The 16672-nt window shown below is 46.4% G+C and overlaps 1 protein-coding gene across 2 annotated transcripts in view; it reads left to right on the forward strand.

Annotated features, from left to right (window-relative positions):
* The window catches only part of LOC119394021 (protein UBASH3A homolog), a 57707-nt gene that overhangs the window by 22142 nt on the left and 18893 nt on the right, over positions 1-16672 (forward strand). For both annotated transcript variants that reach the window (XM_037661229.2, XM_037661230.2), the window contains 6 exons: positions 1296-1465; positions 4026-4234; positions 5212-5314; positions 8319-8483; positions 12951-13068; positions 15783-15905. In XM_037661229.2, coding sequence (XP_037517157.1) covers positions 1296-1465; positions 4026-4234; positions 5212-5314; positions 8319-8483; positions 12951-13068; positions 15783-15905 — 888 coding nt within the window. The remainder of the gene's footprint in view (positions 1-1295; positions 1466-4025; positions 4235-5211; positions 5315-8318; positions 8484-12950; positions 13069-15782; positions 15906-16672) is intronic.

Here is a 16672-nt window from a genome sequence, read left to right on the forward strand (position 1 = left end):
AAGAATTGTTCTATTTGACTCTGGCATTGTTTGACTCTCATTCGATTTGGTATCATAAATGGCCCTGTAAACCCCATACCTTCAATAGCGTAGTACTCTGCTCCTCATTGAGGAGTGTAGAAAGGGCACATTTCAAAATCTAGAACATGTTTGCAGGTGAATATATGCACGTTGTTTAGATATGGTAATGAGTGGCACTGGCTTTCATATTTTTTTTTTCATGTCATAAAGCTTTTGACTGCTAATTTCACATTTATCAGCCATTAACAAAAACAAAACAATTGCATGCATTAGTCTGCCCCCGATCAGTCCTAAATGTGCACTGCTTTCTTACTCTCCTTTCCTTTCTTTTGTTTGTGCACTTACCTGCTTATGCATGATGTGAATATAGTGTACTTCTCTTGCGGAATTTTTTAAAGTGTGTCATAATATATTTTGCATGCACCTCACCTTGTTTTTATCAGTGGTGTGAATTCATGCTTAGCTATTTGTGTGCAGTAAATATAACCGCAGAGAGGAACTTTTCATTTCAGAGAGGAACATTTCAGCTTTTGCAAAGAACCCTCTCTGTACATGTTTTCCCTGTGTCATACCTTTTGTGACATTCCTGTGATTTTGTTTTCTTATGAAAGATGTATAAAATATATGCTCCAGTTGGCAAACATACTATTACACACATGTCAAGCGGGCAGGTTAAGTGTACTTGCAAGGAGTACACTTCGATTAAAAGTGCGCTTCACCGAACCTAAATGACGCAAGCAGGGTGTCACTTACAGAAGAGTATGCTCTGGTCAGAGTGCGTTCATTGAACACACGTTGCTGCGTCTCGGACGGTATTGACTTGCAACGCTTGTATAAGACATCTGCATTTTTCGGGGAGAAAAAAAATATCTTCACTTTTGTTTTATTTATAATTCAGTGTAGAACAATCATATTTCTGAATGCCTTTTCTTTGTCGTCTACATCTCCGAAAAATGCAATCGCAGTCTGTCACCATTTATTCTTTGCCGCAAATGCACTCTGTCTTCCGATTTAGCGCAGTGTACCCTGAAGTATCACTCAGGGTTCCATAGCGTACTTTCTATAAGTGCACTTAACCTGCCTGCTTGACGCAGGTATAAGTCTCTAATTTGAACCATTGATGAGCCTTTAGCAGATCATAATCATATGTACCCGTTTTACTGAACTACTAATAAGAGCTTACCTAGACATATACAAACTTAGTGCAACTGTGATTCTGATAGTAACCTGCCCGTACTTCATTACCATTGCGTTTTTGTCACTTTTATGCATAGGCATCCAAGTGGAGCCCTACCTGAAGGCCCTGCACATCACGCTCGCGTACCAGTTTCAGTTGGAGCATTATGCCACATTAGAGAAGCTTAGCCAGGCCATCAACACCAACACTGCGGCATGCTGGGAACTCAGGCTGTACTCTCGTGACACCAGGATAAAGGGTTGTGAGGTATGACCAACTATCACGTGGTGTTTTATGCTGGGGCAGTACACTTGGAAGCAATGACTTTCAGGCATACGATCACTTTTGCACATTTTTGCATGACGTAGCGCTTCTTATGTCAAAATATATGGTCAACAGCTTTGTAGCACTATATGCGAATACTATTGCAAGCTTAGCACACCGTCAGTAATGTGTGCGTATGTATGCATATCGCACCATGTTTGGAGCCGAGCCGCACAAAATTTAATTTGTTCATGACCCTCAGTTGATTGCTCAAAGAATATCGCCACCAGTTATGGTGTGTTGATCAAATGGCAGACTCCTCAATCAATAAATTTAGTTCACCACACCAAAACAGCACAAGCCTGAAAGAGATGGAGACAGTAATAGGGGGCTCTTGACAAATATATTTACATTGTGGGGTTCTCTTGTTTCCATTCAAATCTCAATACGCAAGCGCTTGTGCGTTCGTGTACAAGTCACGATGCATATCACACCAAATTTTGGTGTATACCTTTGCATTATTTTCTGTTTTCATTTTCTTTGGCTCATTTATAATACCTGACATATAAGGTACCCGCCACGGTGGTCTAGTGGTTATGGTGCTCGATTGCTGACCCAAAGGTCATGGGATTGAATCCCTGTGGCGGCCACATTTCGATGGAGGCGAAATGCTTGAAGCCCGTGTACTTGGATTTAGGTGCACATTAAAGAACACCAGATGGTCAGAATTTCTGGAGCCCTCCACTACAGCGACCCTCATAATCGTATTGTGGTTTTTGGACATAAAACCCTTACAATTGTTATATTATTGACATACAAGGTGACTTGAACCATTGAAAGCATTAGGCATTAGTTGCAGTCGCTGATAACATGTTTGTCATAATTGCACAGGAGCATATTTGACACAAGAGCCGTCAGACAATGCACTTCATGAACAAGTGCATTGTCTGATAGAAACAAAGTATGACTTACTATGGCGAGTAAGAATTTTTCATTATTGTGGTAGCAAGTATAGAAACACTCCAGGCAATTTTTTGTTGTTGTCATAATGTCCTCTCTCTCTCTCTCTCTCTCTCTCTCTCTCTCTCTCTCTCTGTCTCTCTCTATCTCTCTTTCAGTGCTTGTGTAAATGAGCGTAAGTAAAAAATATCTTGACACTTATGCATTAAAGTCATGTCCTGCTAAGAATTTTTCACATACATTAACGTGTGTTGATACGCTTGGTGCATTTTCACAGCACCGATAGTTTCCCGTCGATCTTATCTCATGTACCATTAACATAAGCTAACGCCTTTACCACCACTAATGGCACTGTTGATCACACCGGCCTTGTGAGAAGTTTCATTGCTGCAGGAGTGCTGTTCCTTCTGCTAAGCAAGAGTTTCCCTTTCGTGCAAAGTCACGCTAACGTGTCATACTCTTTTATAGTTTGAAGGTGGTTCACTTAACACTAAATCTGGCTATCGCCATCAACGCTTAGCCCTTCGTGCGAAATTGCCTGTAATATTGATAAAAAAGAATGCAGCTTTTTTAGTGCACATAGTGATGCCTGTCACAGTGCATTAGGCCAACAGGTGGTGAAGAAAAATTAATTTTTTCACACTTGAAACGCATTATGAAATTCAATAAAAGGACAAAGTACAAGCAGCGATTCACCATAATTTCACCTGATATGATGGTGACACTGGTTAACAGTGAAGGACAGTCCCGTGATATCGAAGCCTGTACGACATGCTCTGCACCCCTGCTTGTTCACCAGCATCGTTGAAGGAGCAGTTTTGAAGTGTTTGACATAAGGTAACCTTTCGTCACTTGTGGAACTGTACTTATCGGTGGCAAGAGGCTCTTGCTAGAAGAATTCGCCTAATCGTGGCTGTGTTGGAACACTAGTGTATCAACGTTACCATGGTTTGGTTTGCACACATGCATGTCGCTATGTAATCTTTCTTTTATGAAGAATGAACTAATCACAGTAATCAATCGTTTGGGCAACTTTTTCCTTTTATGAATACACTTTCGTCAACATAAGAGTCAAATGAAAATTGCTACATTGTAGCTCACCCAACCACGATGTTTCAGTGATAAACCATTGCACACAAGGTCTGACAGTCCACCTAGCGTTCACTTTACAAGAACTCCTTCATCCGTACTGTCCATGGGTCAGGGTTCAAAAGCGTGTCACAAGGTGCCGCAGATTACCTTTGCACACGCTCTGTAGTATGCTGGTAACGTTTGGAGGTGCACTTCAGTCACTGGTCACACGCTTCGCTTACTTTCTGGAGCGTCGGTATTTGTGTAACTGCCCGAATCCCTCTGCAAAGCTTTAAAGCAGAAGTTCAGGAGAAGGCGGAGGCTTGAAGAGATGAATATTGTTGAACACAAGGTGTCGCTGGAGCCAGTGTTTCTACAAGTGCTCTTGTCTTCTTCAACACCTTGGAAGAAGGCAATAGCACTCGTTGAAACATTGGCTCCAACTGCATCTTGTGTTCAAGAACATTAATCCCTGCAAAGCTTGAGAATACAAGACCCTCTCAACTTACGAAACCTTGCTTCTTTACCACAGGTGCACAAAGTGCTGTACTCGCATGTGCCAAAGGAGCCCGATGAGCTGGAGCTTCTCATTGGCGACTTTGTGTACGTGAGTGGAGAGCACCTTGGTGCGGCCACCGACGGCTGGGTGGAGGGCACCTCGTGGCTCACGGGGGCCACGGGATTCCTGCCCAAGAACTACATCGAACGGACAGCCGAGTCGGATGCCTGGACACTGCACAGGTATGATCACTGCTGACTGAGAGCTCCTCTTTACTGGCAGCCAAACAGGAACAACTTTGCATGGTCCACTGCGATGATGAGGTAGCCTTAGATAATGTCAGCCTATGTTGCACTGAATCTGTAATTATTATTTCATATTTTATTGCTTTATTTGCTTCACTCCTTCACTTACTGATTGATGGATGCCCTACATTTAGTTTGTTTAATAAGTGAATATTTAATGCATAAGATCCTCTAGTTAGTCTCATGAATGTGTCACATTTGTAGTCACTTTGCTTGACTATCACGTTTCTTCTTGTAACAAATTTTTATTGTATTGTGACCCATTACTTCCATGGCTCCTAAGATATGGCTGGTAGTATTATGGACAGAAAGTATCAACACTGTGGTGCAAAACAGTCACCGTCAGCAAGACAGTGTACACATGGCTTGCATGAGTGGCCCCTATTCCTTACTCGTGCTTACGGCAGGTCTTTTGTGGACCTTGACATGTTCATCTGCACTGTCATAGGGAAGTGTATGTGTCGGTTTGCCTATATTAGTGTGCTCGATCTTGACCGATAGGCAAAATTGAGCGGACATAGAATTCTTTTAACCACTGAGATGTTGTTGAGTGGAAAGCCTGGGCACTTGGTATGTGCCCAAATTGACAATTTGTTGCGGACTGCTGTCGGGCTTACCGGACAACCATGGGCACCGAGTACTTACCATTGGTTCGTGTGCAACTGGGTACCTTAATGACAACAAGCAGATAATGAAGGCAAGGAAGGAAGGTCCTTGGCTTCATTATCTGCTTGTTTTCATTAAGCATTGCCTTGGTACATGTGACAGAGACAGTCAACAGCCCCAGTCAGTGAGGCTGTGCTCGTGCCATCCACTATTGCTGCTACCTCGCCAAGACAAAACAAGGTTTGCATTGTTCCGATTTCAACATTGCGTTGAATCTGGGTGTTTCTTCGTTCTCGATATCTATGCAGGTCCATAACAATCGTGAAGGACGTCTTTATTGATGGTCTGGATGATGGCGTACTGCAAAGGAGGCCGGCAGTAGCTGCAGCGCAAGCTCCACCAAGCCCTCAAGTGAGTGTTGCATCACTGCATCTGCATTGTACCCAAGCGCAACATATTTCATGGGGGCCATCCAGCTGCATTCACGGCTTCACCATGGGTGCAAAAGAATTCACATTTGGGCAATTTGGAATTGGTTATGCATCTTTGAAATGGACAGCGCAAGAACAAGGACACGAGAAAAAGTACAACAGGCGCTGTGTGGTGTGTTCTACTTTTTGTCGTGTCCTTGTTTTTGCTCTGCCCATTTCAAAGATGCATCACCATGAATTATCACCAGTGGCCATAGCACAGTTGAAATCAGATACAGTAAAACCTCATTAATTCAAAGTCACGGGGACTGTGAGAAATCTTCGAATTAAGTGGGTTTTCAAATTAGCCAAACTTACAAAAGCGGGATGCAAGGAACTTTGCCTTACGGAAAGTAGTCAGAGGTAGTCGTTTGCTGTGCCTGCTGGTTTGTGGCTCCAAGGGTTATATTTTCCAACAATGCCCAGTCCCAGTTTTGCCTCTAAACCGGGGAAACGGCAGACCTCGGTGCTGCCAGTACAAAAAAAAGGAAATAAGAGGAAAAAAAAAGTGGTCTCGTGGTCAACTCAAATGCGCGTCTGCGGAAAAGATGTGCCTTACTGGTAGCTTGATTGCGGTTTTACACCCAATCAAGCATTCCCCTCAGTGTGGGGATATTGCAGGGAACGTTGGGGACAGGACTCTTGCTCGGAAATGCCCGAAAATTCGATTGCGGCCACAATCCCCCCCCCCCCAAGGAAAGAAACTTAGTGTACTGGAAATAACAAGCTTTACTAAAGAGCATTCGTTCTAATCACTTTCAAGGCCATCATTCAAGGCCATCAAATGAGTCTTCAGAGTCAAATTCGAAAAATAGGCCTAGGCACTCTCTCTGCAAGTCTTCCTGAAGTTCTGGTGCGTTGCCGCCTATGTCAGAGGCAGCCAAGGCAGCATTTCAAAACCATTACAGGGTCCGTAACACATAGCGACTTAATGAGTGGATGGACACACCTATCGGCATTCCGCCACCTGCTACTGAGCGAAATGTGAAATGCACTAAGTCGCGTGAAGCCGATCAAACCTCGCTAGTTGCGTGCAACGCTTCGCCTACTCAGATCATGCTGTCGCTGCCGGGCCACTTGCTGTACCGTCCGCATAAATCTGCCGTGGGAGTGCATTTTATACCGCTACGCTCCAGGCCATGCACGGATGCGGCGAGCAGCTTGTTGGGTCAACGCCGCAACGACGTTCTTCCCGCAAGCAAAGCTCACACCGTGTCTCTGTGATGGTCTAGCGTTGCTCTAGTGGTCCTACGCTCGTTGTTCGTTCCATGTACTTTAAGGTAGTCCCGTATAATGTGACAGCAAACAGCTTCTAGCTGTTGCCGATTAAAAGAGGACAATGCGCTTAAAATAGCGCTACACCTCACGCACGCCTGAGTAGATAGCTGAAGATGCTTATTGTGATACGCTTGTCCGCGATAAGTCATGCTGGCGTGTTCATTCGTGGCCACCATCTTGCCTTCATTTTAGAGCTGTGCAAATAGCAAAATTTTGGGTGCGAAGCGAATTCGAATATTGAAGTGTGAGTGCGAATCGAATCGAATATTTTTCGAATATTTCTCGAATATTTGTAGAATATTTTTCGAATACTTCGAAGCAAAATTGCAGAAAAAAATGTTAGAGAGGATTCCTAAGCATATTCTTATGAGATAGCATCATGAAAGTGTTTCTTTTCGTTAGGTTGATGAAGCACTGGCGGGGTGGTGTTTCATAGTTGTCTTATCAAGAATGAGGCAATGTAGAGGCCGAATTCTATTTATGTACATGATTTGGTGCAATCAAAGTGTTGCCGACAACACTTTACACGTGATAGGCAAAGATGCCATTTCCTCAGCCTCTCCTCCTCTTCCAACTTCTGTGGAAGCCCAACGGATGTGGCGAACAAGAGTGTGCTCCCTTCTAGTCCGAAGTTCCAAATCTGCCTCGTAGACGTCGATATATAAGAACATCTGAAATTTTGGATGCTAAAAAGCTTCGGCGTCCGATTTTTCGGACTTCCTGCCAAAATTTAAGGTCCAAAACAGCATTAATTGAGCCCCCAACTCTGCCACATCTTTCATCTCCATGTTGGAACCAACGTTTTCTTGAGTTAATACATTTGCTACCGTAGCAGAGCTTGAAAGGCAGCTTAGCCGCAATACGGGGGTGTGATGAGTTGAAGAATATTGAAAATCTAGGGGCCACTTCCAATCAGACGTTGACTGCCTTGGCAAAGTTCGACCGCAACAGTGCTTAAAAGGCAGCTTTGCCACAATACGGGGGTGTGATGAGGTGAAGCATATTGAAAATCTAGGGACCACTTCCAATCGGACGTTGACTGTGTCTTGGCAAAGTTCGACCGTAACGGAGCTTGAAAGGCAGCTTTGCCACAATACGGGGGTGTGATGAGGTGGGGAGTATTGACTTTTATGTGACAAAGTTATTGCGGCACTGATAGGCATAGGACGAATCAGCAGAAAGTTAGTGGGGGGGGAGGCTTGTTCTGCGGTTAATGAAAATTAGAATATCTCAGATTATGAGAGGAGGGGCGCTTGCACGGGTCAGGGCGTTAGGACGGTATTTTACGGTAGTGTACCCTTAGGAACGTACACAGCTGTTCACATCATGCATGCAGTCCCATTACTAACAAGTCTTTCTTTTTTTGCTTTCTGTGACTGGTAACAACATTCTGGAACATTTCAATACACTTAGGCGCATCTTACATCTTGTGCCAAATGATTACTTTGTAATGGGGGCTTGCTGGAAAAAAAAAGCCGCTGTAAAAAGATCAAATAGCGTATATGAGCCAATCTCTCAACAAGTGCCTCTCGGTCTTGAAACTTATTAGGTGTCATTTTTTTTATGTGTCAGAAGGTCACAGTACGGCTTGTGCAACATTGAAAAGTGCGTGCCGGTGCTTCTTTATTCTTTGTGGCAGCATGTACGAGCTGTGCGTTTGGTTGCAGGTGTGTCCCAAAGCACCAGCGGTAGCCCAGGTAGCTCCAGCGTCACCTTCAGCGGCAGCGTCGGCTGTGCAACCTGCACCTCCGCAGGCTGCAGACAGGGAAGAAAAGGTCACCACACCACCGAAGGAGATCATCTACGAAAACCTAGGATTTTTAAATCAAGCAGTAAGTGAGATCTTGGTTCACATTGGGGTTGCAAAGCGATACGTTTAGAAAACAAAAAAAAAAGTTTGGTAAGCAACACGGTCATTGGATCGAGACTGAATGAACATGATGCGAGTGTTACTGTGCGACAGTAGATATGTTTGCCTTTACTAGCCAACATGAAGCTTCGTCATTTCGACAACGTTAGCCGGTACTGACCAGCGCTGCTTGTATGCAAGTAAATGACACTTGAAGTCGCGTGACTTGATGAGCCGCTCTGTTCAATGGCACCACCTTTGACATTTGCCCTTGTCACCGCATCCATTTCCTGAACGATCATGATCGCCTGCAAGAAGCTCCTTGCGATTAGTGCTAGTGTCTGTCATGCTTTTACTCCAGACACAGCGATAACAAAGACACTAAATCGGGTGCCGACACACAGCACACACAGCCTAAAATACGGAGCTATGCTGCATAGAGACGGTAGACTAGTGTGCGATACTACTATGTGCCAGGGCTCCCACATGCCATGAATCAGCCACGTGCACTCCTTCACCACTGCTCCCAAGGCGAGGAGGGCATTGAGGTGCACCCTTTCTCCTGCAGTTGCTGCTGGAGAAGACTCAGTTGCTCTTTGGTGGCTGTTATCTGCTGCACAACGCAACTCAACCATGTGACCACTCGCATCAGAATACCTTTCACTTTATTGCCTCTGTCTTTTTCTGCAGCAACAGTGAAACTCTTACATAGAATTTGCAGTTCAGCACTGGCTCGATGACTACGACCGCGTGAGTGCCGCTAATCGATGGGACGAGGCCGCCAAACTGCATTACGTCCCTTTCTACCTAACCGGCGTTGCGAAGACTTGGCACTTCAACCACGTCGTTGACTTACCCGACTGGGCGACCTTCCAGCGGCAGCTCCGCCATGTTTTTGGCACATCAGCCATTCGGTCCGCCGTCGTGAAGAGGACCCTCGATACTCGCCAACAACATCCCGGCGGGTCGTACACATCATACATCGAGGAAGTCCTTGCGCTATGCCGGCGTGTCAATTTGTCCATGCCGGAATCAGACAAAGTACACCACATTTTGAAGGGCGTAGGAGCTGTTGCCTCTAATGCCCTCGCTGCTCTGAACCCAACTACCATAGCTGACGTAGTCACCACTTGTCAGCGCCTCGATGCCGTGGACTCAGTTCGTCTACAACCAGACATTGGCGAACACCCTCTTACGTCTCATAAAAACCTCCCTGACCTCATAAGGGACATTATACGGGAAGAACGACAGTCGATGGGCTTCTCACCTGCTTCACCGTGTTCTGCACAGTCTTCTGGACCGGTCTTGTGCGACATCATCCGGGAGGAACTCACATCCATGACCTCCCCTGCACACGTACAGCCACCTGCTTATCGGCCCATACCAACCTACGCCCAAGTTGCTGCCGCGTCTCCCAGCGACATAAACACGTTACCGCTACCATACTCGTCGATTGCTGCCGCGCCCCCGGTCAACTTCCTTTCGGTGCCGCCTGACTCTTCACCTGCCCACCTGACCGCACTATCTCCTGGTGCTTCGAACACCTTCTACTCACCACCCTGGCGTTAGACCCGCCCAGTATGCTACTACTGTGGGTTTCGCGGCCGCATATCTCGCTTCTGCCGAAAGCGCCAGCAAGATGAGCGTCGAGGTTATGACATGCGTGAACGGGATTTCTCCACTGGTGTCTCTTATGGTCAGCGTTACTCGTCGCCCCCGCACCGGTCTCCGTCCCCTCCCGCGTCGAATCCACCACGGAACAGCCGATCCGCACGACGCCGCTCCTCTTCTCCACTTCGGCCTGCCTCATTCGCCACCGATAATCAGTCGGAAAACTAGGTGATGCAGTTTTTGGAGGACGAACTGCATTCCAAATTAGGACTGAAATTCCTCCATCATGCCCGTGCAACATGGTTTTTGTGGTAGTGGAAGGAGTGCATGTCGGTGCTTTGGTGGACACGGGTGCGACATTTTCTGTTATACGTGCTGATTTGTGTCAACGTTTGAACAAAGTTATGAAGCCTTACGATGGACCCACGCTGGTCGCTGCCCAGGGGAACACCATTCACCCTTCCGCTTTTTGTACTGCTCGTGTTTTTATCTACGGTATCCGTCATCATATCCAGTTTGCTGTCCTGTCCCGTTGCTCTCACGAACTAATTTTAGGGTGGGATTTTCTGTCATCTGCTTCCGCGGCTATTTGTTGTGGACAACGCGTCGTCCACCTCACTGACACAGACTACATGCTCGACAACGACACCCAGAAGCCACTTTGTCTGATCGCTGCGGAAGACACCGAACTGCCGCCACTCCAAGAACAAATTGTCACCATTACGTCCAACGAAATCAACAAAGGCGACGTGTTGGTCTCACCTTCATCACTTTGCGCTCGTAAAGGCATAGTTCTTCCGTCCGGTGTCATTCGTTTTCGCAATGGATCGGCCCTCATCACAGCCGTAAATTCCACATCGGAGAAGATTCTCCTCGCACAGAACACCACGGTGGCCCGTGTTGCCGACCCCGAGCCTGTCTTCGTCATGTCACTGCAAGCCGTCTCATCCAAAGACCGTTCAATCGGGGAGCATGCTTCTTCCTCTGTCTTTACCGCCGCCATCAGCAACGACTTGACAGCTTCACAGACGCAGCAGCTGCTTGCTTTGCTAAAGAAACACGCAAGTTCTTTCTATGTTTACTCGTCTACGTTGGGCCGCACTACCACTACAGCGCATCGAATTCAGACAGTCGGGACATCTATTGTACCCCGCCGGCCCTACCGCTTGTCTCTTGCCGAGAGAAAAATTATAGAAGAAAATGTTGCCAACATGCTCAAACGTGAGGTAATACGCCCCTCATCGGGCCCTTGGTCATCTCCTGTTGTTTTGGTCCACAAAAAGGATGGCTCTGTGCGCTTTTGCGTGGATTACCGGGCGCTCAATAAGATCACCTGCAAGGACGTGTGCCCCATGCCAAGCATTGACGACGCCCTTTTTTCCTTACAAGGCGCGGAATACTTTTCAAGCCTCGGCTTGCGTTCAGGATACTGGCAAATTCCCATGCAAGAAGGCGATAAAGAGAAAACGGCGTTCGCAACCCCCGACGGGCTATACGAATTCAACGTGATGCCTTTCAGGCTGTGCAATGCGCCCGCGACTTTTGAGCGCATGATTGACACCGTGCTGCGTGGCCTCAAATGGAAAACTTGCCTTTGCTACCTGGACGATATTGTTATCTTTCCGTCAACGTTTTCTCAGCACCTGCAACGCTTGGATGAAGTTTTGATGTGCCTTGCCGGCGCTGGTCTCTCCAACTCAACACAAAGAAATGCTGTTTCGCCAGCAAATCTATCAAGGTCTTGGGACACGTCGTTAGCAAAGATGGAATTCGGCCAGACCCTGACAAGATTGCTGCAGTCCTTCACTTTCCGCACCCCGAAATACCGAAGGAGTTGCGGAGTTTCCTTGGCCTCGCCTCCTATTTTCGTCGGTTTATCCAGAACTTCGCCTCAATAGCTGCTCCACTACACCAGCTACTTGCTTCCAACGTCCGCTTTCGGTGGTCTGAAGAATGTCAAATAGCATTCGACCTGTTAAAGGGCGCCCTCACGTCAGAACCTGTTCTCTGCCATTTTGACGAAGCCGCACCGACTATCCTACATACAGGCGCTAGCGGCCACGGTATAGGTGCCGTTCTTCTGCAACACGACATGATTATTTTAAAGTTTGTTATATTGTGGTGTAACTGTATTTTTTTCTTGTTTCATATGAAATTTAGTTATACTAATCAGCGCTGATTTCTATGCATTCTTTTTTTTTTTTTTCGTTAACCCTTTAATCATTTTGTATGAGCTAAGCCTCTCTATGCCTAGTCATCCTGAGAACCCCATTGCCGCTCCCCAAACCATTAACAACAATAAATGGCCAAGCTTCATAAGCTCGATGATAAAACATTATCATGTATTTCTACATCTAATTTACTCGTACAAAAGTATGTCTTAGCGTTTACAGACTTGCACATACAAAAATTGAGCAGTTAGGGATTCAGACTTTTCTTGATGTAAATTCTACAGCTATGCATAGTTTATGGCACTGTGATTATCAACCGGCAAATTATCTTAGACTTGGTACACCAACATATGCAAATTGGTCTTAGGCCTTTATTTATATGCTTTTATTTTATAAATGTTTTGAACCTCTAGCTGTAGAAGAATAATACGTAGGTTCTGGCAGCTTTTTTGCCTTAGATGCCCTTTCACCACACACAAGCTCATCTGTTATTGTGAATGTTTATGCAATGTAGACTCCTTAATTTTAAAAAATGTCACAAAGGCAACACTTTAAAATTTCTGTTTAATTGCAAGCACTAAAGTTTAATTCAGACTAAGCGTACGCCTCTGAGAGATTGTTGGCATAACATGACCTGTCTTTGTGTCATTTCCTTTCCCTGCCCAAAGGCAAAGCAGGAAAACGCGAAGGTCAGCACAAGTCCACGAAAGCTCTACGTTGCTCGACATGCAGAGCGTGTGGATTTCACATTTGGAGCCTGGCTACCAATATGTTTTGATGCAGCTGGTAAGAGCCATTTTGCTTGTATGCTTACTTAGTGCTGACAGGATGTGTTGTTTTTCATTATCAATCATCAATTTTAAAACCTGTTGTTTTAATCTGGAGGTTTGTTAGTGTTGTTTAAATGCCCATTTACACAACCTTGCTTTACTTCTAACTAGACTCTCTTGAGCAGGGAACTGACAACACATTTTGGAATTGGTTGTGGTCATGAATGCAGTGATTAGATATTGTTTACAGCCAAACCTCGTTAATATGTATCAATTTTAAACGCACTAACGGTTAAAACGTAGTTGCGACGAATCCCCGACCGAGTCTCATAGAGATTAATGCATTCGCTGATCGCTTAAGCCGTAGTGGTTCGTCCTATGCCTACCGGTTAGTGCGTATCTGCGTGTACCACGATAACTTTTTGTGCCATAAGTGTTTACAGCGCCGCTGAACTTGCCGACGCCAAAATGTGCCGCAAAAGGTCTTCTATCCTATCTAGAATCGCAGAGATTGGTCGATCAATGATTCCGACTTCCGCGCGATTGCGACGACACCTTTGTGGATAAGCATCGGGAAAGAACGAAGGCCTGATGATGGGCACCGACGAACGCGCCAGCATGACTTATCACCGGCAACCCTATCACCTCCAGCTATTTGCTCGGGAACACGTGTGGCACAGCGCTACCTTAAGCCTACTGCATGATTTTGATAGGCGACAGCCTGAGCGCGCTGGGCCGGTGATCGTTGTCACCTCGTTGTGCGGGACGGCGTTCAAGTGCGCGCCAGTTTGTAGAGACGAAAGCAGCTTACTGTTGCTGAGTTGAGCGTCGCAGGTGCTGAGAAACCTCGCTGCATTGACAATGTCACGCCAATGCGCACATACGGTACAGCAAGCATAGTGCTGTTGTAACCTTACTGCACGCTTTTGTTAGGCGGCCGCCCAAACGCGTCTCCGTCCGCTACCTAGGACCGCTAGGGCACGCAGAGATGCGGAGTGCAGATTGCTTGCAGAAAGCTCGCCGTCGCTGTGATAACTCAACTAGCTAATCACCGCATCTGTGCATGGTCTGGAGTGAAGTGGGTACGAAAAACACTCACACGGCAAGTGCGCGCGTACGGTACAGCAAGCGGTCCCACACTGCAGTGACCACGTGAGCCGAGCAGGCAACGCGCTGCACGCAACTAGCCATGGACAATCGGCTCCACACGGCCGTACCGTGTTTCAATGAAACTGTGTCAGTTTTCGCTTAGTGGCAGATCGCGATGCATACGTGTACACATGTATTCCGGAGAGCCGATACTGTCCGCTCTGTCGCTATGTCAGCTGCTGCGTATCGCGGACCCTGCAACAGTTTCAAAATGCTCCTTGGCATCTCCACCACGCGCTATCAGACGGTCATGCGAGAGCCAGAATCTTTTCTGCACTTTGGCAAAAAGAAAGAAAAGGCATTGTGGTGGGTACTTGAGGCAATGTCTGCTGTGGTACTATTGTATTTATTTCTGTGTCAGCAGCGATGGCACATGTCAGGAGATGCAAATTTGTACTTGCTGGTGTTGGAAGTTTTTAGAGGAGGCTCTCCCGCAATTGCGCTGGTTTCCACGCGTCCAGGCCGGCGGTCGCGAACCTCGTCCTCAAGAAGAGCTGCTGTTGGAGGGAACCGGACTGAGGAGCAGAAGAAGCGTATAAGAGGTTTATTTACATTTTTACATTTAGACACCTCGTTCCGGAATCTCCTTCGCATGCATCCTCTCACGTCTTTTAACCCCTTGGCGGTCCCTAGATGCGAGACCTAGGGAAACAGGGGAAGACGTTTCCATCCAATCGGGCGGCGAATCCTGCAGGTCACTTTGCTGGCACCGCCCCCAGCACACGCACACACAACCCAAACACGCGCATTGTTCTCTCAACGATGTCGCGTCGGGGGAAGCATGCCGCCAGCATGCGGGTTGTGATGAGTCCCTCATGTCGCTGCTCGAGCCGACCACCCATGCGGCCGAACGGCGGCCGCAGGCCCGGCAAATCCACTGGTAAGCGTCTGTGCAGCTGGCGCTGATTTGAGCGTAGACGACCTACCAGCCGGAGACGCACAGCGCGGTGGTCCCAGGTCCGTCTTCGGCGGAAACTCGGCGTCGCGGCCTTTCGTGGGGCACAAAGGCGCCATGTGTCGCATTTCTGCTCCGGCACCGGCGACAATGGTGCTGTCTCGAGCAAATTGAAACCATGCACCTCCTGGCGCATGAGAATCAGCCGGGCGTCTTCGCGCTCTTCCTTATCGCCGCACAGTGAAGCGGCTGCCTTTTTTCCGTCCCGGCGCCCCGCGGCAAAGGATGGCTCGCCGATCGCAACACTGGTTAATGCGTACTCCCGTTTAGTACATTCGAACCTTAATATAACGAACACAGATATAACGAATTATCGGTTATAACGAAGTAAATGAATAGTGTTGTCATAGCTACAGTATTGCAAGTAAACGTTTATAACGAATTTTCGGATATAATGAAGTTATTTTCGTGGCGGATGTGACTTTGTTATAATGAGGTTTGAGTGTAGTACGTAGTTGTGATACGTTCCCATCAGGTACGTATTAACGAGGTTTCACTGTACTTAATTGATTGATGAATGCTGCACACTAATTGTGTATTCTGTGCCATTGCTAAAAGACGTTGGGCTCTGAATTGGTCACGATGAGCCCAAAATTGCATGCCCCCTCTGTATATCTTGCTCTCAGGGAACTACACACGGCGGGACCTGAACATGCCGGCAGTGGTACCAGAGAGGAAAGGAGGCTACATGGACTATGCAAAGGACTCCCCTCTGACTAACATTGGCCTGTATCAGGCCACACTGACAGGTTTGGAAACATACTGACACTTGTCTCTATGCAACACACTTGGATAAACCACTACACAAGGCCAGCGCATACTGAAGCAAAATTAGGCATAATGAAAGGATGAACTTGCATTCAGGAAATATGCATTATGTTGCCAGTGCCAGTGGTTGTACAGGTCACTAAGACCTTTTGCAGAGCAATTTACAGTAGTAGGCCAGTGATCAGAATAGTAGGCTTGTGCAAATAGTAAATTTTTGGTTCGAAGCGAATTCGAATAGTATATATTGCATATTATAAAGGAAAATGAGCATATTTGTCATGACCCAACTTACCTGCACAATATTTTGTAAAGTTCAAGCAAGGCGTGTGCAAATGTCATTCTTTTTGGTTCAAAGGAAAGTGGAAGCAACTTTGAATAGTTGCAGGATTTGACTTTCGGGAGAATGCAAGTGATAACCTGTCAGATACATTGTTTTAAAATTTACTACACTTAAAGCATATAAGCCAGTATAACAAGCTTTTAAACTTAAAGATTGATGAATCGATGTGAGGGTAATATGTTCATTTAACCTTGAAGTGTGGCTTCGCAGCAGTGCGGGTTTCCCCTGGATAGGTGTATTCACGGCATAGCACCATTCACTGCAGTGAAACCACCTTTACACGGGGTTACATGTGGTTTATATGTGTCTATTCGTTCATTTCGAATACTTAGGAATTTACGATAATTTAGATTCGTGTTGAAGCAAATTCGAATACTGTCGTTCGAATATTCAAAGTGCTCGAATATT

This window comes from Rhipicephalus sanguineus, chromosome 5 (assembly GCF_013339695.2).
Source record: "Rhipicephalus sanguineus isolate Rsan-2018 chromosome 5, BIME_Rsan_1.4, whole genome shotgun sequence".
Lineage (NCBI taxonomy): Eukaryota > Metazoa > Arthropoda > Arachnida > Ixodida > Ixodidae > Rhipicephalus > Rhipicephalus sanguineus.